Source organism: Epinephelus fuscoguttatus, linkage group LG23 (genome assembly GCF_011397635.1).
Source record: "Epinephelus fuscoguttatus linkage group LG23, E.fuscoguttatus.final_Chr_v1".
Taxonomy (NCBI): domain Eukaryota; kingdom Metazoa; phylum Chordata; class Actinopteri; order Perciformes; family Serranidae; genus Epinephelus; species Epinephelus fuscoguttatus.
The window spans coordinates 30,198,428-30,223,273 of record NC_064774.1 but is presented as its reverse complement, the minus strand read 5'-3'; the positions used below and the strand labels follow the sequence as shown (position 1 = coordinate 30,223,273).

Genomic DNA, 24,846 nt, shown 5'->3' with positions numbered 1-24,846 from the left:
ACAGAGGCTGAGCAGGGCGGAGCTCTTCGTCTTTTTGACTCTTGTTGGAGGTACAGAGACAGAAGTTGAGTTGAAGTCTGTTTGTTTCTGTGTGGAGGATTGTAATGTCCATATCATCAAATGAGTTCAACCTTTAATAAAAATAGTTTGTAGACTCTGCAGTGGGATTAACGTTCCTGGTGTTGGTCTTTGCTCCTGTCACAGTCTCACTACTAAAGCTCAGACGCTCCTCAGGATCAGCTCCACATTTTTAGTCTCACTCTGTGATGGTGAGTTGAGTTGGAGTTGTTTGTGATGCTGCCTCATTAAACCAGGCGAGGTCCTTGAACACAGTCTCCATCAGACTCTGTGATAATCTGCAGCACATCCACACTGTAGTTTATTCAGCCGTCAGCAGAAAGAAGAAAGAAGTGATACGACCACGCTGGTTATCTCCACTCAGTCTCAGGGTTCTGAAGCTTCAGGCTCTAACTTCATGTTTCAGTGTGTATGTAGAAAACTGAGTAACAACGTAGGAAAGGATGACTTGCACACAGAACAAACACAGATTTAGACTGAAGTCTGGATTTTTAGAAATCTCAATTGCAGGGCTGCATAGACTGTGAAGACGTGTAAATGTTTCAGACCAAGTTGGACTTTAAAGATTCTGCACTGAGGAAAGTCGAACAACAGCAGCAAACAGGAAGCTGCTGCTGACATCAGGTGAAAGTGAAACCAAGAAGACGCTGCTGGGTCTGCAGATAACACAATAGCAGCAGAGAAGCAAAGAGTACATGCACTAGATGTGTTCAGGAGAACAGAATGATGTTTGCACAGACAGTTTGACTCTTGAAATACAAATCGGTACGATGAAGACTGGAGAAACTTTCCTTTTTTTGTATCGATCCTGTTCATGCTAGGATCAATCTCCAGAATTAAAATGTAGTATCAAGAGAATCAATATTTTTGGGATTGATCCGCCCACTCCCACTGGCAACTGTTTTAAATTATGGAGAAAAAACGGCAAACTTGTTTCAGCCGTAACACAGTGATCCGACATGTCTGATGTTTCTGCTGTGATTATTTTATGTTCTTTGTTGCTCTTATCTTTGATAAACTGAATCTACAGACACAGAAGTTGAACACTGGACTGTTGTGGACGGGGCCGCAGCAAAACAGATTTTGGCCACCTGAAAAACTCTATCAGTGTAAGTGTACGCTATGTTTGTATATTTGCTCAGCTGTACCTCACACACTCACTAAATGAGGCAGCAACTCTGTGCTCTGCTACATAAAATGAGTCTGGTGACTTTGATTTAACAGCTTAAGATATCCATCGGAAGACACTGTCTGACTGCAAGGTAAAGATTCAAGATTGAAGATAAACTTTATTGTTCCACAAAGTAGGAAATTTATCTTGGGCTCTTCACACATGCTGCAGCCATAAAAATACAAGATAAACTAAGCACAAAAAGTAAAGCAGTAAATTTTGGAAACCGTTGAAAAGCCTGTTTATTTCCCTTTTAAATGGTGCCACATTTGTAAGGAACATGCATTTGTGGGATGAGCAGCAGAGCTGAGTATGTGGGTTGTGCCCATGAAACATTTGCCAAATCTTCTCTGCCAATGCCAAACAGCTTCTTTTTTTTGCTAATGACACTTGTTTTGAGCTTCTGGTACCCCCAGGTGCTGACAATCAGGTGCCAAATCACCTATGAGCAAGAAGCATAGTTACAACAAAGAAATAATCTACCAAACACAAATTCCCCCACTGTTTGTGCTTAGTTTTGAACACATGAAGAGTGGTGAAAATATCCTAAATATAATGTATGCGTAAACTGATATTGTATTTATTTTGTATGGCCTTTTTATGTAGCTATAACAAACTCACTGAGGCAAAGTTTGCTCAGTGCTGGATGATTTTAATGTTTGTAACGCGAGGATTTTCTCCCTGCAAGTTCTTGTAAATAAAAATTGTGATTTGGTCTATAGCGTGTCCATTCTTTGGTTTCACTGTAATGCCTGTTTACATCCTGTTGTGTCAGTAAATGTGATTGTTGCTGTTGGACTTGTTTCCTGTCAGGGTCTCTGCTGTAATAATCAGAGCTGTTTTTAATGTTGGACACAAAGAGATGCTCTAACTCGTCATCTCAAACTGTTTACATCTGTCAGTGTTTGCTGAGCTGTTGTGATAGGCCTCCTCAGCATTAACATTTATTATTTACACTAATGTAAAGCAGCGTGTTGCCATGACAACAACACCATCACTCAGTTTCTCATTGTGAAGTTCCTTGTCACCTTCAAACTAGTGTTTTTATTATTATTTTCTGCTGCCATAGTAACAGTAACTGCTGCACTTTGGTATGAAAAGACATAAAATGGCAGATAAGGGAGCAGAGAAGACCACAAAAAAAATAACTGTATTGATACAACACTTAGCTCCAGAGAAAAAAACAGCAGAAATCAGGAGTGTGATTAAACAGAGACTGAAGGAAAGGTGGGGAAGCACTGGGAGAAAGAGAAGAAAGGACAGTGGTTTAGAATTGGTTTGATTTCTTTAACAAACATGGGATGAAGGCTATGAGCAATGAAAGAAGAAATTACCCCAAAAATAGCAAGAAATTTTGTTAAGAAAAAAACAAAACAAGGAAATGAGCTGGAAGGAGTGCTTTTAAAAAAAACTGAATTAAATTAAGAATTACAATGATTATGTAACACAATTTTAAAATGTAAGAATAATGATAATTATAATTATAGTTTTCCCCATGCTTTTGTAAAAATAAATTTCTATATTAAATAATTCATGTATTTATTTCTTTGCAATATTTGGACATTTTTCACCAAGTTGCTCATTTTTCATTTTTCACCTGTTTCCTTTTTACCCCCAAAAATCGCACTAGTTTGCTCAGAGTTTAAAGCTTAAATACACAGATCAAAAAAAGTGATGTCACTCCAGATTTTAAAGGGTTGATAGAATACAAAGGGGATTCAGAGAAATGAAACATACAAGAAGGAGAGAAGAAATAATAATATCAAGACCTGGATTTACTGTTCAAAATATGTAAACATAATACAGAGATGTGATCACTGTGGGTAAGAAGAGACAGTACAGCCTGTTATGTACTGTCAGAAATATGAAGATGAAAGAAAGTGACTGATTCAAAACCTGAAAAGATATTTTACAGAAGAACTCAGGGAAGTAATCTGATTACTATTTATTATCTAAAAGAAATTATTATGATTGAGAAGACATGAGTTATTTGTGTTTTTTTAAAAAAAATCTATTTAATTATTAGAGATTTCGGTCCACACTCCGCTCCAGTAGGTGGCGGTAATGCAACATGACGTCGTTTGCCAACCGCCAATAAGAAGAAGAAGAAGAAGAAGCAGCAGGAGAAAGTTGAAGAAGAAGAAGGAGAAGAAGAAGCGAGCCGAGATCAGGAGCAGGACATCAGAGTCCATGAGAGAGGAGGAGGAGAAGGACAAGCAGAACCCGGAGCACCGGAGCAACAAGGTCCCCAGAAGACAAGCAGCAGGCTCGTCCTCTGATAGCAGCGATGTTGAGGTGAGTGTTGATGACGTCATGGATAAAAAGGGCTTGACAGCAGCCGCACTAAAGACACGAGGAAGAGTCTCGAGGCTCCGTGGATCATCCGCTCATTCTCTGGTTACACATCACATCTGGAGAAAGGAAATGTAACAAAGCAAAAAGGATTTTATGTCTCCGTGTTTCCTGTTTTCATCTTGAACTCACTCAGAGTAAAGAAACACTTGAGACGGTCTGTGTTGCAGGGTATTTTCCCACGCAGTGCGTCGCGGGTTCTCGCGAGAGCTCGCAGAACAAACAATAGGCTCGTTGGAGATTTAAAGAAAATGAACAGCAGCAAGGATGAAATTAAAATGTAAGAGATTTAAACATGACTTCATACAGGTCTTTAAGGGACTGATTATTTTTAGATAATATCTTAATGGACGATAAATAATTCTTCAGTTCATTTTTAAAGCAAAATATCGGGGGTTTACAGTTTTTCCATTTGCAATGGTGTATATGATATTTACCCATGATAAAAATAAATGCTCAATAGTTTCGGGTTCTCTTGAACAAAATACACATAAGGATTTACTTCAAAATGAAATCTTTGTCGTAAAGTTTCAGCAGCTGGATAAACATTGTTTACAATTCTAAACTGAACGTCTTTTACTTTTGGTGAAATTGGCCATTTAAGATAATGGAAACATTTATTAATTAAAATGTTCCCATTATGGATTATTTTCAGATTATTCTCTGAAAATCAGAAAACAATTTGCATTTCAAAACATTACCAATGACTTTGTTGTTACATTTCTTATCATCAACATACACTTCACCAATCTTTATTTCAGGCAACTTAATAACCACATGTGAATATGTAAGAGTGCTTTGTGTCATGTGTTTCATGTGTTTCAAAGGAAGCGGAATGGCTTTACAAATTGGACTGAACTCTCTGACGGAGCATTTTAAATGAAACTTTTCTACAAATGAATCACATTAAATAAAATGGCCATGTTCATCCATCAAGTCAACAACATATAACACTTTTTTCTCATACCATTCTTTTGTAAACAAGGTTTTCTTACTAATTATAATGGTTCTATTATTCCACAAGGTGGAGCCATGTGGTGTGAAATTATGGGTCTATATCATTTTCCAGTAATGCAGTACTTGTTTATGGAAATCTGACAACTTAATAGGCAATTCTGAAATCTCAAAATCACATTTCAACGATGTTGAAGTCTCCACCCATTATCACTTGATCTGAAGTGTAGGTTATTTTCCAATCATTCACAAGTTTACCTAGTTCTGCAAACATGTCCCTGTTCGCAGCGTTATTATTCTAACCATAAATCCACACTAAAATGTGACGTTTGCCATTTATCTCTACTGCTACCATTAACCAATGACGTTATGCATCTGTTTTATTGTCAATTATCATGCCTGGAAACCTTTTAAATAATACCATTACTCCAGCTGAATGAGAAATTCCATGTGCAAAAAATGCAGAATCGCCCCACTAGTAGGGAGGTTAAGCCCAAAAAATAGGTCTTTGACTTCAAGTCATGATGCAAAGGTCCCCTTTGGTATGGAAGTACCTTAGGGTCATACAAATGAATTTATCCTAAGACACAAGTGAGATCACACTTTGTATCGGAAATAAACACATTTTTTCAAAAATGGCCGGCAATGCGTCGAAAATACTCTAGAGCCCATATCTTTGCTTCTTTTATAGCTATAATGACAAATTTGGTGTCAAAGTGTACATTTTTGGGGTCAGGAAATCCAATAAAATATGTTTCAAATTTAAAAAAAACAACAGTTTTGCCCTTACCATGACAGTTGGGGGTAAATATGCACATTTCACACAAAAAAAATGTGTCATCAGAGTGACTTTACTTATCTTTTCCTTTAAAAACTTTAATTTTGTATTCAAGCAGTGCAGCTACTTCTGTACATTACATTTGTCCTAAGTGGCATGAGATTTCGACCAGTAGCCTATGCAAATCAGGACAGGACAGAGCTCTTGTTATCTGGGAGTAAGGACGTGGTAGTTAGGAGTGTGGTTCCAAATCCAACCAAGGAGAGGAAGTGGAACCCAAGATCGGCAGTTCAGGAGGCAGAGGCAGCTCTTAGGCATGCAGAGATTGTAGGTAATGTTCAGTTTGACCGGGGAGGCCTGGGGCTTGGCTCAGGCAAACCGGTATGGAATAAAGCAGGTCTCAAAGATAAAAGAAAGCTGGTCGTGGAACAGATACGTAGACAGGAGGAGATATTAAGGGGTGCAAAGGTAGTGGCCCAGGCTAAACAGGGATAGGGGTTGAATTGGGAAAGTGGAAAGAAGAGGAAGCTTAGTGGGTAAATGAGGACCCATCATGCTCATTGTCTTCAGGTACCACAACCTTAAAGCATATTTTGTCAGGCTGTAAAGTTAGCTTGTCACAAGGCTGATATACATGGCGACATAACCAGGTGTTGAAATGTTTAGCTGCAGGCAATGCAAATGCCAAATGGAAATTTAAGTAGATTTAGGGGGAAAGCTTGTTGTTCCCCAGGAAATAGTTTGTACCAAGCAGAGGCCTCATATAGTGTTGTGGTCAGTGAGTCAACGGAAAGTTTATTTCACTGAGCTGACACTTCCTTGGGAAGACTCAGTGGAAGAAGTCTATGAAAGAAAAAAGCTTAGATGTGCAGACTTCGGAGCAGAAGCTGAGCAGCGAGTATGGAAAACTAGGATTTGTCCAGTGGAACCCAGCCAACATTTGTATGCGGGGCCCATGTGAGTTGTAAATGGCCGTGAAAATGGGCCCTATGTGGGATTGTCCACAGGTTCCACATTGGCCCCGTGCCAGTAGCACACATGGGTGGGTTCACCCAATAAGGGCCCAGATAAGATGCCCATTTTGTGCCCATACCCACTTGGTATCCAGGTGGCCCTAGCATAACCTATGTGGGGCCCACATGATTAAACCCAACCATGTGGGCAAATGGAATGGGGCCATTATGGAACCCATGGAGAATCCCATATAGGGCCCATGTTTTAACCCATTTGGGCCCCACATACAAATGTTGGCTGGGAAGTGGGGTGTAGGGGATTCATAGTAAGATCAGCTGTCTCGCTCCTGGGGGAACTCAGAGTGTGGGCACAGAGCTTGAGGAAGACAATGAATGAAATGTCAGATGAAGCAGTTAGAGCAAGCCAATGGATCTGGAAGCGAAGAAATAATGTCAGTTGGGGGCCAGCAGGGGGAACAACTAAGCAGGGTACATAACTCCTTGAGATCAGGTGGAGAGATCCACTTTCTCTCAGGAGGAAATCCAGGAAGAGGAAGGTTATTTAAGTGTGGGAGTAGCCTATTTGAATCCCTTTTGTTTGAGACCATGCTGCAAGATGAGTGTGTTTGCTGATCCTGTGAGTTTATCTTCTCTATCTCCTTTAACTTTAGCTTATATTGTAGTTATGCTATGTAGCGTGTGAAATAGAGTATGGTGAATGTGCTAGGAAAGGTAGTATCAGCACTGTCTCTACCTGGAGCTCGCATGTACGGAGCCTAGGTTTGGTTGAAGGTGGCAGTGCTGTTTGGGCTGAGAAAGCCATGTGTAAGTAAGGTAAAGGAGGTTATTGGGTTGGTGTGGGGAGCAGTGAGACCTGGCATTAGGGGAGTGTCTCTTGGACGCCAGAGATCACTGTCTAGCCTCCTGGAGGTGTCGTGGGACCAACTAGACAAAACACTGATGAAAGGAGGTTCCCACCCTATGTCCCCAAAGACATGTTAGTTATCACTGCTTACTAGTCTGTGTAGTTAAGCCTTGCCATGATAACTTATCATAGGGCTGAGGAGGTATTCACTGAGTGCTGATCCTTTCTCTAGAGCACAAACTTCTTGTGTTTATTTGAATTCAACACTTTGAGTTGTTATTTATTAAGTTATTATTAAGTTGTGAATGGACTGTGTTTTTGGCATGTGTTTTCTAATAAAAAATTGCATATTTTACCTTCAATTGTCATGGTAAGGAGATCATTATTGTTTTTTAGTCTTGGAACCTATTTTATTGGATTCCTTGACCCCAAACATGTACACTTTGACACCAGATTTTTCATTATAGCTATAACGGAAGCAAAGATATGGGCCTCTCAAGTATGGCCATTTTTTTTTAAAAAAATGTGCGTATTTTAGATACAAAATGTGATCTCACTTTTCTCTAAGGATAAATTTATTTCTATGGCCCTAAGGTACTTCCATGCCAAAGGGGACCTTTGCATCATGACTTGAAGTCAAAAGTCACTTCACATCCCTACTACACTGACCTTTCCAAAACTTTTCGTCAGTCATAACAGAATGAGTCTCGTAAGAAAACACATTTTGATTTTTGTTCCTTGCAAAATAAAAATATGTTGCCCTTAGAACATAACCATACCAACTTATTGGGCTTTAAATTTTGTCTGAAGTATTATCAGTTTTAATTCTCATCAAATATACTTGTAATGAAACCATGTACATTTTGACAAAGTGCTTGAATAATACCTTGCTGAAAATATCAGTTATGGGCCAATTCTGTGTCCCTCAATGAGTGCATAGCCTTCTTTGAGAAAGGCTCTTTTCCCATTTCTTCTGGCTTCTTGCACCATGGGCCACAGCTTAGCCGGGGCTTCATGATCCTCCTTTGAAAAGTCCTCCTTGAACTGAATGTTCATCTCTTTGCAGACTCTCGCCTCTCTGGATTTTTTTCCATATCTCATCTTGAATAGTTGGCATTGCGAACTGTATGATTATTGGTCTGGGCATTTTGTTGGTAGTGGCGTCATTCTTCTTTCCCTTTTGTCCCTTTGTTCACTTTGTCCACTAGTGGTGCAACGGATCATCGTTGATCCGTGATCCATGCGGATCCCTCTCCACAGTTCAGCACGTACGTGATCTCATATGTGCATGCAGATGTGGCATATGTGCAGACAAATTATGATAAATGATTGTCATGATGATTCATTTTATTTGTTATTTGCCTGATGTGCACAGCACATACAGGAACACACTTGTTATTCCTCATACTTATTTTTCTTCTTCTTATTATTTTTTCTTCTGCGGGATTTCAGTGCATAACTTGTGCCACAGCTTTGAGCGCACATAGGGTCTTCATAAAACATATAGATTCAAGATTCAAGATTCAAAGTGTTTATTGTCATATGCACAGTAAGGACAAGCGTTTCCTTGCAGAATGAAATTCATTCTTTTCTGTCACCAATTAATGCCAAACAATATAAATCTGAAGTATAAAATAGATCAAAACAGGATCATTCACACTAATCATAATATAAATTCTGTGATACCCTGAAACGCATTATATTCTTAGATAGTTATCGTACCGTGAAAATCTCATACCGTGGCAGCCCTAGTGTGCTCAGATTAATTTGGCACAGCAGTCATAAAAATTTTGTTTTAATGGAAACTCAACTCCTGACATTATCTGCTGGTGTTCTTCACCACTGTTTTGGAAGAAGGAAATAATGGGAGCAACAGGGGGACCAGCTTTAAAGGAGCAAAAAGCGAAATCGTTTCACCGCTAGGTTTGCTGTTGTGCACTGCCTGTAGACCAAAACACAGTGTGTCATGAGCCACACCTCCCTCTACCTTTGCTCTCCGCTAACGTTCCTACTCTTCTCCGTGAGTGAGAGCGATGTTTAGTCTGGCTAAATTTTACAATGCTAATTGCAAATGTTAGCTGGGCTGCCGGAATACTCACCTAACACAAATGTAACACCTGACCCATTGCTGGGACTGAGCCGCTAATAACTCAAGCTCCGGACATTAACCCATACTATGATTGTAACATTAAATTTAATTGTATTGACATAGCGATGTCTAACGTGTAACGTGTCTAATGTTACTGTAACACTACAATAGACATTTGACTTTATGTTGTTACTTAACGTTACCTGTCCAGGAGAAGAAGAGCTAGCTCCGAGTCAAACTGTAGCCCCTTTAGCTCTCGCAGTGCTCTCCACCTTGGAAATGCAAGGCCAATGTTAATCTGGGTTCTGTCCCCTTTCTTTTTCCGACAACTTCTTTGCCAACAACCGTTGTTTCTTTAGAGGTAATGTCGGATCCTGGTTGTCTTCAAGTGGACGTTGGGCTGGGGCTGGAGATCAACACAGAGAGAGGGTGTGTGACGTCATGCTATACGAAATTACACTTCTAGTTCTTCACATAGCAATTTTTTTAATTCCTTCAATCGAGAAATGATGAATTTCCACTTATTGCCCCTTTAAAAGTCACATTGTTTTTCTGAATAAGTGCTGCACAGTGGATCTGATTTATGACAAATGGTTTATGTGTGTTATGAAAAGTAGCTGATAAATATTTAAATAAAATGAGAAAAGACTTTGGTGTGGCGGTTAGCCTGTACAGTCATGGGGGAGACATGAGCACAAGTCAAGAATCTCAGGTCCAACCCAAAACCACTAAACCACTAAATTATGGAGAGAAGTATTAGTGAGAGTTGCATTGATAAGTAGTATTGGTATCAATTCCTATCAAAAAGTCAAAACCTAAATAAAAACTATTCTGTAAGTTATTTATCATAACATTTGTTGGTGGTAATGCATTAGTCAGACATTGTGGGTTATGTTTCGCAGACATGCATTAAATGTTATTTATGGTTTTAGTTGGCTCGCTGCACCGTGACAACTCATTAACTCTTTTTCTGTTTGTTGCTATAGGAACAGAGAGGAAGAGAGGAACTGATACATCACCACCGTGACAAATCCTTCACAACATCTGGATCTTTAAAAATTCATCGAGGAGTTTAAACTGGAGAGAAACCATACAGCTGTGACCACTGTGAGAAAACATTTTTTCGCTGCAGTGCCCTCAAAGCCCATCAACGCATTCACATTGAAGGGGAACTGTCCAGTTTTTTCCAAAGTGGGAAGGATTTCACAGAGTCAGGGACCTCAAAAAAACAAGACACTGACACAGCAGAAAAACTGTTTAGCTGTGATCAATGTGAGAAAGCTTTCACCACTCTACGTAGCTTAAAAAGTCGCCAACGTGTTCACGCTGCAGAGAAGTCGCACTGCTATGACCAATGTGGGAAAGCATTTTCACAACGCACGTCCCTTGAAACTCACCAAGAATTCACACAGGAGAGAAACTGTACAGCTGTGATCAATGTGGCAAAGCTTTCACATGGTCAAGTAACCTAAAAGACCATCAACGCAGTCACAGAGAGAAACCGTACAGCTGTGATCAATGTGGGAAAAAGTTTTCCCAAATCAGAAACCTAATATCTCGTAAACATATTCACACCGGTGAGAAACCATACAGGTGTGATCAATGTGGCAAAGCCTTTGCACGGTCAGGGGCCTTAAAAGACCACCAATGTATTCACACAGGAGAGAAACCGTACAGCTGTGATCAATGTGGCAAAGCCTTTGCACTGTCAGGGTCCTTAAAAAACCACCAACGTATTCACACAGGAGAGAAACTGTACAGCTGTGATCAATGTGGCAAAGCTTTCACACATTCAAAACACTTGAAAGTCCATCAACACAATCACACAGGAGAGAAACCGTACAGCTGTGATCAATGTGGCAAAGCTTTCAAATGGTTAAGTAATCTGAAAACCCATCGTAATGGTGTGACTAGTGTGAGAAAGTTTTTATCGAATGGTATGACCTTAAGATCCACCAACGTGTTCACACCAGAGAGAACCCGCCCTGATGTGACCGATGTTGGTAGTGATATTAAAGCCCACAAATGTGTTTACCCTGCATTGTTTTGGACATTTTCAGGGCCAGGCAAACATCTTCCTACTGCTTCCTCCCCATGCCCTGATAGCTGTGTTGATATCTTACTTTTGTCTTTGATTATTTTTATCTGTCTTTTTATTTCAATTGTAACCCTATGTTGGACCACCAGGTTCCTCCCTGTAGGACTCCCATGTGTGAGAGCTGATGTAGAGGCAGATAATGTATTGTTCTATATCAAATGTGAAAATAATGTCAGTTGCAAAAGGTCTTAGAAACAGTTGACCAGATGTCAGATTTCGCAATAGGAAGGGCTCCTTATAACAAGTTGTTTTTGTAATGTTGAGTAATTCTTGTGTGATTACAACCAACAGAGATACTACACATTTGAAGTTCTTAAGCAATTAGGTCAGCAACTGCATGAAACCAGTGCCATGGCGTGGTAGAATAGGCAAGCTTTAAATTGGATTTTAGCAGTTGAGTAATTCTTGTGTTAAAATCTGAAATTCTTAAGCAATTAGGTCAGCAATGCACTGAAACCAGTGCCATGGCGTAGAGAATAGGGAAGAATCAAGTGGGATGGGTTAGAGGAAATTTTTGGAAAATGGGGAGCCATTTTGGCTAAACCAGGGATAATTTTACTGATAGTACTAATTCTTATGACTGAAAATGCTGGTAAGAGTGGAAGAATGGACAAGTGAACCTGTAATGGGCATAGGAGTAAATTTGAAAATGGAAGAAATGGTGTGAGAGAGCAATGGACAAGAAGCTGAACCTTGTAATGGGCATACAAGGAGCACAAATGCTAAATATGCTGACCCCTGAACAATTGGTGTGCAGAATTCTTCTGGCACAGAGGGGGTAGGAAATACCAGATTTATTCCCAATTCCTGATTACATAGACAAACTCAAATGACGAGGAGGAACTGTGAAAGAGAGAGATGAACAATGGCTGATGCTCTCTCCTGAAAGAGAGGACAGGGAATATATGCACCACAACCACATACAAGATATCACATAAACAAGAGATTGTGACTGCTGTCAAATTCTTCTTTTATTCACTGCTGGTTGGTGAGACCTGGTGTTTGATGATTTTTGGCTGTGGATTGTGAAGTCTAAAGGTGATATTTGGTGGATTGGAACTAGGCCTGTCATCCCTGGTGGCAGACTAGCCAACAGCCTCAGCTGTAGCCACCACCAGGCCACAGCAGCTACCACCACCAGGCCTTAGCAGCTTCCACCACCAGGCCTTAGCAGCTTCCACCACCAGGCCTTAGCAGCTACAGAAGAGCTAAAGAAAGGCATAGAAGACCTGAAGAATGTGGTAAACATGATGTCTCAGGACATTACCAACATGACAAATAAGATGAGCACCATGATGAACCATGATGAAATAAGTGAAATCAAGAAGTAGAATGAGGAGCAGGAGAACAGAATTAACTCTTTAGAGAACTGCTTGCTGGACTTGGAGCAGTACTCAAGAATTAATGATGTTATTATGACAGGACTAAAAATCAAACCAAAATCATATTCCAAAGCGGTGGAGGGAGAAGACCGACAAGATAAGGACAGACATGATGAGTCAACTGAAGCCTTAATGACTGCCCTTCTGCAAGAGAAAAACATCTCAATCGATAGAGACAGATTAACTCATATCGCAGCGGTGCCTGGACAGCGTGACGTGTGTGGTTGTGCTGCTGCCGTGGTCCTGCCAGATGCCTCCTGCTGCTGCTGCCATCATTAGTCATTAGTCATACTTCTACTGTTATTATACACATATGACTATTGTCACACTTGTATACTGCCAGATATTAATACATACTTTCAACATATTGTACCGCAGTAGCCAGAACTATAATTATAATATTATTACTTACAATAATGTTGTTGTAAGCTACTGTCATTACCTGCATCTCTCTCTCTCTCTCTCTCTATCTATCTATCTATCTATCTATCTATCTCTCTCTATCTCTCTCTCTCTCTCTCTCTTTCTCTGTCTCATTGTGTCATTTGGATTACTGTTAATTTGTTATGCTGATCTGTTCTGTACGACATCTATTGCACGTCTGTCCGTTCTGGAAGAGGGATCCCTCCTCAGTTGCTCTTCCTGAGGTTTCTACCATTTTTTTTCCCCGTTAAAGGTTTTTTTTGGGGGGAGTTTTTCCTTATCCGCTGCGAGGGTCATAAGGACAGAGGGATGTCGTATGCTGTAAAGCCCTGTGAGGCAAATTGTGATTTGTGATATTGGGCTTTATAAATAAAATTGAATTGAATTGAATAGAAGCATGTCACACAATTCCTGTAGGTAACAAGACAGACAGGGTAGCCAATCATGTCATCATTATCAGATTTGCCAGTAGAAAGAAAAAAGTTCACCTACTCAAAGAGGGCAGAAAGCTAAAGGGCACCGATTATATCTAAATGAGCATCTCATCAAAAGAAATGCTGACATTGCAAAAAAAGCAAGATTCTTGAGGAAACAGGGAAAGCTGCAGTCTACGTGGACCCACAACTGTAAGGTATTTGTCAAACTGAATGGAAATCCAGAACAGGCTAAAGTTTTATGCATCAGGAGCTTGGAGGAGCTAAATGAACTATTGTAATAAAGAAACCCAGCAAAGGCTGGATTAAGGTTATACGGGTATGTGTGATCTTTAACTATTTCTTTTTGCAAAGATGCTTAAACTACCAAAAAGGGTTTAAGACTTGCACACTTGAACATTTGTAGTTTAAAGAATAAGGTTGATGAGTTGAGCTCTATTATGCAAGAAATTAATATACATATAATGGCCATTGTTCTGCCACCTCTGTACGCCCTGCACAGACCGGCAGACAGATAACTCCTCTCCTAAATTACCACGCTGGAGGGTCTGGCTCAACTCCGTTTATTGGCAATCAGAAGTAGGGTAAAACTACAAAACACAAAGAAATTCACTGAGCATCATTAATAAATCTTGCATGGTACATTCAGCATGTCAATGAATTAACATTTCTGTGTTTCAGAGACAGGCTAAATAACTAGCAACATATTATGCACTTAGCTACTAATAAAGCATATCTTATCCAGCTAGCATAATTACTCAAGAGCTAGTATGCTAACATCAGCATGGTGGGATAAAGCAGAAAAAGAGATTAAACTCAACATTAACTTCTCAATACGACCATCAAAAGTAACTTAGGACATATTTCAATCGAAAAACATACCGACAGTGGCTTCCAAAGGGCATGAAATGTAGCAAAGACCAATGAAGATTCGCTCCTCACTCCATGAGGCCTCCTCTCAAACCAATTGCAACACTTCCTGCACTACAAGGCGAGTGTTGATGATGTCATCAGTAAACAATCGCTCTTAAAGTGACAATGAACATTAACTACTTTTAAATGCTATGAAAAGCACACTCCCCGCCTGGTATCTCCTAGGATACCATAATCCTGTAAACATAAGATGAAACTGTTCTATCATTACTCAGCGGGAAGAAGTACCACTAATTGAGTTATCGGTCTTAAAAACAACTTCATGCCCTCTTTGCCCGCATCTTTGACCTCCACCTTATGGATCTTCCCATCTTCACTTGGGAACACTTTGGTGATGCGCCCTAGTGGCCATTCATTCCGTTTGGCCTGACAGTCTTTCATGAGTACCACAGTCCCGACTGAGATGTTTTGCTTTTCAGCTTGCCACTTTCTTCTTGGCTGAAGTGTAGACAGGTATTGTTTCTGCCACCTGTCCCAAAAGGTGCTTGCCAGACTTTGCACCTGTTTCCATTGGCGTCTGTAAAGGTTGGTTTCATCAAATTCGCCTGGAGGACTAGGGGATGGACCAGGTTTCTGGGTAAGTAGAGTCGATGGAGTCAAGACAAAAGGATCCTCTGGATCCGAGGAGACAGGTACCAGAGGCTTCGAGTTCACAAAGCAGTCACCTCGGCCATTAAGGTGGTAAGGACCTCATGAGACATTCTTGAAGGTCCTATCTGAAGCATCATTAAGTTCAGGATTTTCCGCGTGACTCCAATCATCCGCTCCCAGGCACCCCCCATATGGGAGGCATGGGGTGGATTGAAAACCCAAGAGCAGCCTTGTTCTGCAAGAAACCTGGTTACTTTGTTTTCATCAAGGTTGGAGGGGATATCCAGTTCTCTGCATGCTCCTACAAAGTTGGTACCCCTGTCAGATCATATCTGCTTTACTGGACCACGAACAGCAATGAAGCGTCTCATTGCATTTATGAAGCTAGAGGTTTCCATGCTCTCTATGATTTCAATGTGGATGGCTCTTATGCTTAGGCAGGTGAACAACACTGCCCATCTCTTGGCGTCAGCATGGCCTCCCCTGGTGCGACGAGCAGAGACAGCCCAGGGCCCAAACACATCAATCCCAACATATGTAAATGGAGGCTCAACGCTGACTCTGTCCTGGGGTAAGTCTGCCATCTTTTGCACGTCACATTTCCCACAAAGCCTCCGACACGTGACACACTTGAAGATTAGAGAGGATATACATCGTTTGGCCCCCAGAATCCAGAAACCTGCGTTGCGAACAGCACCTTCAGTTATATGTCGCCCCTGATGTTGAGACTGCTCGTGATAGTGTCTCACTATCAAACTGGTCAGGTGATGTCTTCCTGGGATTATGATGGGATTCATTTCATCGTGTCCAATGTTTGCTCTAGAAAGACGTCCCTCAACTCTGAGGAGGCCATCGTCACCAGTGAATAGACTCAAGGCAGAGAGAGGGCTATCCTTGGATAGGTTCTCACCTCTCTTTATGCACTTGAATTCTCTTGCATAGGCCTCTTCCTTTACAGCCATCACAATAGTAGTCTTGGCTCGTGCTAGCTCATTCGCAGCACAGGCTCTGGCGCAGTGATGCCTACCCTTGCAGTCTTTAGACTCTGGGGACAGGTCTCTTTTGAAAGAGCGAGAAATGTGCATCAGGTGTGCCACACTGCGAAGTAGTGATATCCATGTTGAAAAGCGCTCAAAGCGGCCTGTGCCGAGCCGAGCTTCTTTGACTGTAGTGCTGAGTGCTGTCACTTTAGGAAGCACGTCTATATCTTCATCAGGGTCTACCAAGTCAAACGTGTCCTCACTACTTGATGTCTGGTTAGGCTGAGTTAGGAATGGTGGGCCTGTGAGCCATGTTGTGTCCTTAAGGCGAGCTGTAGGGACAGATCTTGTGGCTAGGTCCGCGGGATTGTGATCAGTTGGCACGTAATGCCACTGTTGGGGTTGAGTCCTTCTCCTAATTCTCTGGACTCTATTGTTCACAAAGACATAGAATCTCCGCTTGTCATTATTGATGTAACCGAGGACTATCTTGCTGTCGGTAAAGAATGTCACTTTGTCAAATTTGATGTCCATCTCAGATTTTATGAGTTCAGCCATATTGACAGCTAACACAGCAGCACAGAGTTCAAGGCGTGGAATGGTCAAGTCTGGACGTGGGGCGAGCTTGGCCTTACCCAGAATGAACCCTGCCTGGAGGTTTCCATTCGAGTCTGAGACCCTCAGGTATGCCACTGCACCTATTGCTAAGACAGAGGCGTCCGAGAATATGCAAAGCTCTCTGTTTAGAGCAGTGGAAGAGGAAGCTTGGGTGTAAGGTCTGGGAATATGAAGGTTTTGGAGCTGTTGCAGAGAGTCTCTCCATTGTTCCCACTGCTCCTGCTTTTCAATGGGCAAAGGTGAGTCCCAGTCTTTGGCATCTGTTGTGAGGTCTCTAAGTAAGGCCTTGCCTTGGATTATAACTGGGGCAGCGAGTCCAAGGGGGTCGTATAGGCCATTCACGATAGACAGGACACCACGGCGGGTGAATGGCTTCTTTTCTCTTGACACCTGGAACGTAAATGTGTCGCTCTCGAGGTCCCAGGTGACTCCGAGAGTGCGTTGAACTGGCAATGCGTCACAGCCCAGGTCCAAGTCTCTCAGACCGCTGGCGTGATCTTCATTGGGGAAAGCACTCATGACTTGTTTACAGTTTGAGGCGATCTTGTGGAGCCTCAGGTTGGAACAAGCCAGCATCTCTTGTGTTCTTTTGAGGAGATCGATGGCAGCTGCAGCAGTTGGTAATGATTTTAAGCCATCATCAACATAAAAGTCTTTCTCCACGAATTCTCGAGCATCTGCTCCATACTTGGCCTCTCCTTCTCTTGCTGCTTGTCTGAGGCCATAAATTGCCACAGCGGGGGAAGGGCTGTTCCCGAAGACGTGGACCTTCATTCTAAACTCAATGAGGTCCTTCCTCTCGTCATTGTCTTGATACCAGAAGAACCTGAGAAAGTTCCTGTCTTGTGGTCTGACTATGAAGCAGTGGAACATCTGCTGTATATCTGTAGTAACAGCCACTGCTTCTTTCCTAAAGCGCATGAGGACCCCAAGGAGACTGTTGGTAAGATCGGGGCCTGTGAGGAGTATGTCATTGAGAGACACCCCATCATGCTGACTGCTTGAGTCAAAGACCACCCTGATTTGGCCTGGCCTTTTTGGGTGGTAGACCCCAAACAGTGGTAAGTACCAACATTCCTCCTGTTTCTTGAGTGGAGGGGCTACTTCGGCATGGCCTCGCTGCAATATATTCTCCATGAAGTCAAAGAAGTGCCCTTTCATATCAGGTTTCCTTGAGAAAGATCGTTGCAATGACCTAAAGCGATTCAAGGCCTGTTCTTTGTTGTTAGGCAGATGTCGTCTCTGAGGTCTGAAGGGGAGAGGGGCTACCCAACTGTTGTCTGTATCTTTGTAGAGCTCATGTTTCATGATATGGAGGAAAGTCAGATCATCCATGGAAGGGGCTAGCCTTTCATCGTCTTCAGTTCTCTTGAAGATATCATTTTCTGTATGACATGTGTTCTCGAATTGTGTCATTGTGTTAGCCGAGACAGCGGCATGCATCCCAGGGTCCTTCATCTTACAGACACTCTCCTTTACACGAAAAGTATTAGGGCAGGGCTCAAACAGTGATCACCTACCACTTTCCAGGGTGTTGGTGAAGAAGACATTGACATATGGTGGCTTATGGACTCCGCCTGAACAAACGTTGCCAACTAGGGCCCAACCCAGATCAAGTCTTTGAGCAAATGGAGCATCATGTGGTCCATTTATCTGTCCCCTCACCTTATGTACCCTGATGATGTCCCGGCCAAGTAACATCATGATTGGAGCATTGTGGTCAAGCTCTGGGATCAGTCTGGCCTGTGGTGTGGGGATCTCTGATCAGTCATTGGGGATGTCGTTGCACTCTATTAAAGTAGGAAGAGGGAGGGTGACATGTCCATCCATGGAACTGACCTGGAAGCCATGTGCTGGTCTCCCACTTGTCTCTGCCACCCCTGCGCAAGTTTTCAGACGGTAAGGGGAAATGTCACTGTCCAACTTGAAGACATCAAAGAGTTCAGACCAAACCAGTGAACGATTACTCTGGTCATCAATGACAGCATACACCTTGATTGCTGCTTCCTGGTGGCCGCTCAGAAATAGTTTCACAAGGCAAATTTTTGAACAGGTTTTACTACTCAGATTGCCACCACAGACTTCAGTGCAATTGGCTGACACTTCGTTAGATGAATTGCTTTCCTCCCCGCCATTGTCTTCGCTAGGGAAAGGGACCTTTACTGAGACTTTGAGGGGTTCTGGATGTAGAGCAGAGTGATGCTTCTCGCTACCACATTCATTGCATTTAATGAACTTCTCACAGTTTCTTGTGAATGGGACACAACTTAGCTGGATCAATGTGGGCCCTCCGCGCATCGTCACTAGCTGCATTATCTGTTGAGACGTTGGTTTTATGGGCTGAGACTGCTGTTCTGATTGCATTTCTGATGTGTTCTGGCTTTGTGTGGTGTGGATGGGGAGTGAGAAGGAAACTAGGGTCGTTGCGCATCTTTGCTTGGTCTGTTATGAAGTCAACAAAAACAGAAAATGAGGGAAAGGTCACTGCATGCTGCTTTTTGAACATGTAGCCTAGCATCATCCATCTCTCCTGTAGGTGAAAGGGCAGCTTCTGAGCTATGTTGGTTATGCCCCGTGCTGTATCTAGATAAGCAAGGCCGGAAAGCACTTCCTCCGATTTTGCGGCTTGGAGTTCCAACAACAGGTCGCCAAGTTCTGTCAGTTTTTTCCAGTCTTTGTTTGTAATCTTAGGAAAGCTATCAACTCTCTTAAGTAGCGTGTTTTCAATGATCTCAGGTGCCCCAAAGCATTCGTCCAGCCTCTGCCAAATCATCTGAAGGCCTTTCACTGGGTCATAGGCATGTACAGCTCTTATATGTTTTGCTTGTTCTCTTGAATCTGCACCTAACCACTTGACTAGGAGATCCATCTCCTCGTTAGCTGCAAGCTCAAGGCCTTCTGTGGTGTTAAAGAAAGATGCTTTCCAGGCCCTGTAGTTTTCTGGACGATCATCAAATTGCAGTAGGCCTGTTGCGATGACCTCTCTCCGTGCCATAAATTTAACTAGATCAGACACACTCTGGTTACCTTCATACTGGGCCCGTGTAGGGCTGGAACAGTAATGGGTATGTGTTATGGGGGACTGTGGGTGTGGCTCCAGTTTTGGATAGGTCTGAAAATGCTGACCTGGAGCTGGGGCTGGTGGCTGCAGTGCATCAAGGGGGTGAGTGTCTGCAGGTAAATCACTGCAATTCTCTGGTGGTCTGACTGGGCTGAAATATGCTTCATGCTTCTGCTCTCTGTAGCTTGAGTATTCTGTCATACGTAATGGCATTGCGGCACTGGGATCAGGATAAGTAACCCCTGTCTCTACATTGACTGTGTGCCCACGATGGGAACATTTGCCAACGTTAGATTCTACCTTTAAAGATTGTGTGCTATAGGGGAAATGATCTATGTCTATGTCGAGTCCCTGTTTTTGAGATGGCACTGGTGCTGGCCGTGGCTCTTCTACTATCATGACTGGGTCAGCCTGAGTCTCAGTATGTATTCTGTTTTGTTCCTGAACATAGTCATTAGTTCGCTGGGCAGCGTCATAAAGACCCAATTCAACGTCACTTGTTGATTCACAGCTTGGTTTGTCATCATTCTTAAGAGCTGCTGGTCCCGTGTGCAGCTGCCCTCTCTAGCCTGCCTCCAGAAGGGGAATCTGTTTGTGTGTCATGGCGAGGTGCTGCAGGTCTGATCCATCAGGGTCTGTTGACTCACTGTTAGTCTGGCCCCTCCCCTTGGACCACTTTGCCTCTCAAGACCTGACCAGGAGCAACGGCTGGGACACCACAGCTCCCAGTATCACAGGGACATGAAAACCCCTCCACAATGTTCAGGTTTCCAGCTCAGACTGTTTGCTCCTGTTGATGACATCAGGACACCAAAGTCTTCTGAGCTCTGAGCATCATCAACAACTTAAATACCAGATTAATATGATGTATGTTATCATGTGTAACATATTTGATGTCTTATCCAGTGTCTTGCATGTGTTCTCTGTCTGTCCACATGTAGAAGACAGCTGAGTTTTTCTTCCTGAGCTCCACCTGTATAAAGACGGAGGCTGAGCAGGACAGAGCTCTTCGTCTTTTTGACTCTTGTTGGAGGTACAGAGACAGAAGTTGAGTTGAAGCCTGTTTGTTTCTGTGTGGAGGATTGTAATGTCCATATCATCAAATGAGTTCAGCCTTTAATAAAAATAGTTTGTAGACTCTGCAGTGGGATTAAAGTTCCTGGTGTTGGTCTTTGCTCCTGTCACAGTTTCACTACTAAAGCTCAGACGCTCCTCAGGATCAGCTCCACAGTTTTATAGCGTCTATCACGTGTTCATTCTTTGGTTTCACTGTAACGCCTGTTTACATCCTGTTAGTATTTTCATTATTTTCTGCTGCCATAGCAACAGTAACTGCTGCACGTTGGTATGAAAGGACATAAGATGGCAGATAAGGGAGCAGAGAAGACCACAGAAAAACATACAAACATAATAAAGAGTAAATACAAAACATAATACCAAACATATAAACACAAGGATACACACTTAAACACACATGCACACTCCAACAATGCTCCCCAAACCTAGCCCCCCCACCAGCCAGTATTACACAATGAATTGTGAATGCATAAGATATATACAGTACAGTACATGAACAAAAGGAAAGCAAGTATGAATAGAATGAGTCCTAGAGAGAAAACGAAAGATAAATCAGAATTTAACTTAACTAATTTAACTATTACTAACTAATTTCGAATTAAAAATTGTTTCAAATATGAGGGGAAATTGAAATAAATACACTTGAAAATAAATAATGACCAATGGAATTGCCCTCTGGACTTGGGGGCTAGCCAGTTCAAGGACTCATACATTAGACAGTGATGGGTTCTATCTGGACATCTGAGCACAAATCTACAAAGACTATTATGTAATACATTAAGAGGACGGAGACTTGTTCCCATAGATAACATCAGCATGTTCGAATATTGGAAATATCAATTGCATTATCGTTCTTTTCCAGACTTCTTGTGAGAAACAATCAACAGGACGATAAAGTGATTTCAGACAACCAAATATTTTCTTGGAGATTGAGTTGATATGAGGTTTGAAGGATAGCTGGGAATCAAGCCAGAGGCCCAGATATTTAAATTCTTCAACTTTTGCTATTGTTGTTCCATCAAGAAAACTAATTCACCAGTTTTTAGTTCAAGACAAAGAATCAGGTCGAATGCAAAACACCATATTATATGATTTTTTTTTTATTCAAAAGAAGCTTATTTGAAGAAAACCATTTGAACCAAGTTAAAATCAGATTGTAGAGAGTGTTGAATTTGTGAAATATCAGAGCTGGAGGAGTCTAAAGAATTAATGGTGGACAGGATACATTCAGTAGTTACGACACTTAGCTCCAGAGAAGAAAACAACAGAAATCAGGAGTGTGATTAAACAGAGACTGAAGGAAAGGTGGGGAAGCAGTGGGAGGAAGAGAGGAAAGGACGGTGGTTTAGAATTGGCTTGATTTCTTTAATACCAAACATGGGATGAAGGCTATGAGCAATGAAAGAAGAAATTACCCAAAAAATAGCAAGAAATTAGAAAAAAAGAGAAAATTAAAAGCAAGAAAATTTGTTAAGAAAAAAAAAACAAAACAAGGAAATGAGCTGGAAGGAGTGCTTATAAATTATAATCTTTGTGTAACATAATTTTAAAATGTAATTATAATTATTATTATAGTTATCCCCAGGCTTTTATCTTTATTTAAATTCTTTAAAAATAATTTTCCATATTTATTTATTTAAAAACAAATTGCAATATGTGGGACATTTTTCACCAAGTTGCTCATTGCTCATTTTTCCCGTTTCTTTTTTCACTCCAGGTTTTAAAGGGTTGACAGAATTCAAAGGGAATTAGGTGAAATGAGACGTACAAGAAGGAGAGAAGAAATAATAATATCAAGACTTGAAATCACTGCTCAATGTAGGTGAAAATAATAAAGATGTGATGACTGTGTGAGCTGCTGTGCCTCTCTCTTAGACCCCCTTACCTTCCCAGGGAGTTTGGAAATATCATCATTTGTGCTGTATACGTACCCACAAGTGGTGGTGCAGCCAGAGCTGCGAGCCACATAGCAGACACTGTTCAACAACAGCTGCAACGTACACCTGAAGCACCTGTTTTTATTCTCGGCAATTTTAACCACTGTAAGTTAGAAATGTCCCTTCCAGGCTTCCAGCAATACGTTAAGTGTAATACCCGTGATAATAAAGTTTTAGATAAACATTACGAGAACATTAAAAATGCATACAGCGCAAGATCTAAGCCTCCTCTATAAAATTCAGACCACAATGCAGTCCATTTGATCCCTACATACAAAAGGGTTTTTAAGAGCACTAAGCCACAGTCAAAAACAGTGACTGATTGTCAGAGTAAACAATACCCTCTCTGATACTAAATCTATAAGTACGGGAGCTCCTCAAGGTTGTGTGAGTTCCCCTGTTTTATTTACACTTTACACAAATGAATGCTGCAGTAGCTTCCCTGGCAATTTAATTTTGAACTTCTCAGATGATACTGCCATTCTCCATCTGCTGTACGAGGACACAGGTCTCTCATAGTACTTCACTGAGGTTCAGATCTTTGCTCAGTGGTGTGATGCCAACCATCTGCAAATGAATGTGAGGAAAACACAGGAGATGGTGTTTGACCCTCGCTCTGTGGGGGTTCACACACCTGTCCCCATCCATGACAAAAGCATCTGTCAGGTTAGCTCCTACAAATACCTAGGTGTCCTCCTAGATATCAAATTCAGCTGGAAGACCCACATTGACAACCTGTGTTCTCCATTACAGCAAAGACTGTACTTTTTATGTGGGCTTTATCTGACCCATCACACATCCTTTATCCTGAGTATGAACTTTTACCGTCTGGAAGACGATACAGAGTCCCCAAATGCAAACTGAATAGGTTTAAAAACTCCTTTGTGCCTATCTCAATTACTATACTAAACAGTAAATAGCCTGTTAGGGTTGAGCAACAGTGCCATGGTGCCCTCTTAAGGGAATGCTGTATGATGATGTATTGTTGTATGTATTGTGTATTTATGTGTCATGTGTTTTTATTGTTTTGTTTGTTTTTGTTTTTTTATATGGAAGCAGGCAATGTGCACAGCACTTAAGTCAAAGACAAATTTCCCTTTGGGGACAATAAAGTATATCGTATGGTATCATAAGAAGAGACAGTACAGCCTGTTATGTACTGTCAGAAATATGAAGATGAAAGAAGGCGACTGATCCAAAACCTGAAAAGATATTTTACAGAAGAACTCAGAGAATTAATCTGATTACTATTTATTATCTAAAATAAATTTTTATGATTGAGAAGACATGAGGTTTTTTTGTGTCTTTTAAAAATCTATTTAATTATTAGAGATTTCGGTCCACACTCCGCACCGGTAGGTGGCGGTAATGCAACATGACGTCGTTTGCCAACCGCCAATAAACCTCAAAGAAGAAGAAGCAGAAAAAGTTAAAGAAGAAGACGCGAGCCGCCGAGATCCGGAGCAGGACATCAGAGTCCATGAGAGAGGAGGAGCAGTAGAGGAGCGGAATGGAGGAGGACAAGCAGAACCCGGAGCACCGGAGCAACAAGGTCCCCAGAAGACAAGCAGCAGGCCCGTTCTCTGATAGCAGCGATGTTGAGGTGAGTGTTGATGACGTCATGCATAAAAAGGGCTTGACAGCAGCCGCATTAAAGACACGAGGAAGAGTCTCGAGGCTCCGTGGATCATCCGGTCATTGTCTGGTTACACATCACATCTGGAGAAAGGAAATGTAACAAAGCAAAAAGGTTTTTATGTCTCCGTGTTTCCTGTTTTCATCTTGAACTCACTCAGAGTAAAGAAACACTTGAGACGGTCTGTGTTGCAGGGTATTTTCCCGCGCAGTGCGTCGCGTGTTCTCGCGAGAGCTCGCAGAACAAACAATAGGCTCGTTGGAGATTTAAAGAAAATGAACAGCAGCAAGGATGAAATTAAAATGTAAGAGACTTAAACATGACTTCATACAGGTCTTTAAGGGACTGATTATTTTTAGATAATATCTTCATGGACGATAAATAATTCTTCAGTTCATTTTTAAAGCAAAATATGGAGGGTTGACAGTTTTTCATT

The 24,846-nt window shown here is 41.7% G+C and overlaps 1 protein-coding gene across 4 annotated transcripts in view; it reads left to right on the top strand.

Moving 5' to 3' along the window:
- Nucleotides 1-3,362: 3,362 nt before the first annotated feature.
- Nucleotides 3,363-24,846, top strand: part of LOC125883602 (zinc finger protein OZF-like) — a 115,167-nt gene continuing 93,683 nt past the window's right edge. For 3 of the 4 annotated variants that reach the window (XM_049568023.1, XM_049568022.1, XM_049568024.1), the window contains exon 1: nt 3,363-3,544. In XM_049568023.1, the coding sequence (XP_049423980.1) occupies nt 3,440-3,544 (105 nt within the window). In that variant the 5' untranslated portion in view covers nt 3,363-3,439. Of the gene's footprint in view, nt 3,545-10,226; nt 10,751-24,846 lie in introns of those variants that run through there. The other variant, XR_007448577.1, reaches the window with a different exon arrangement.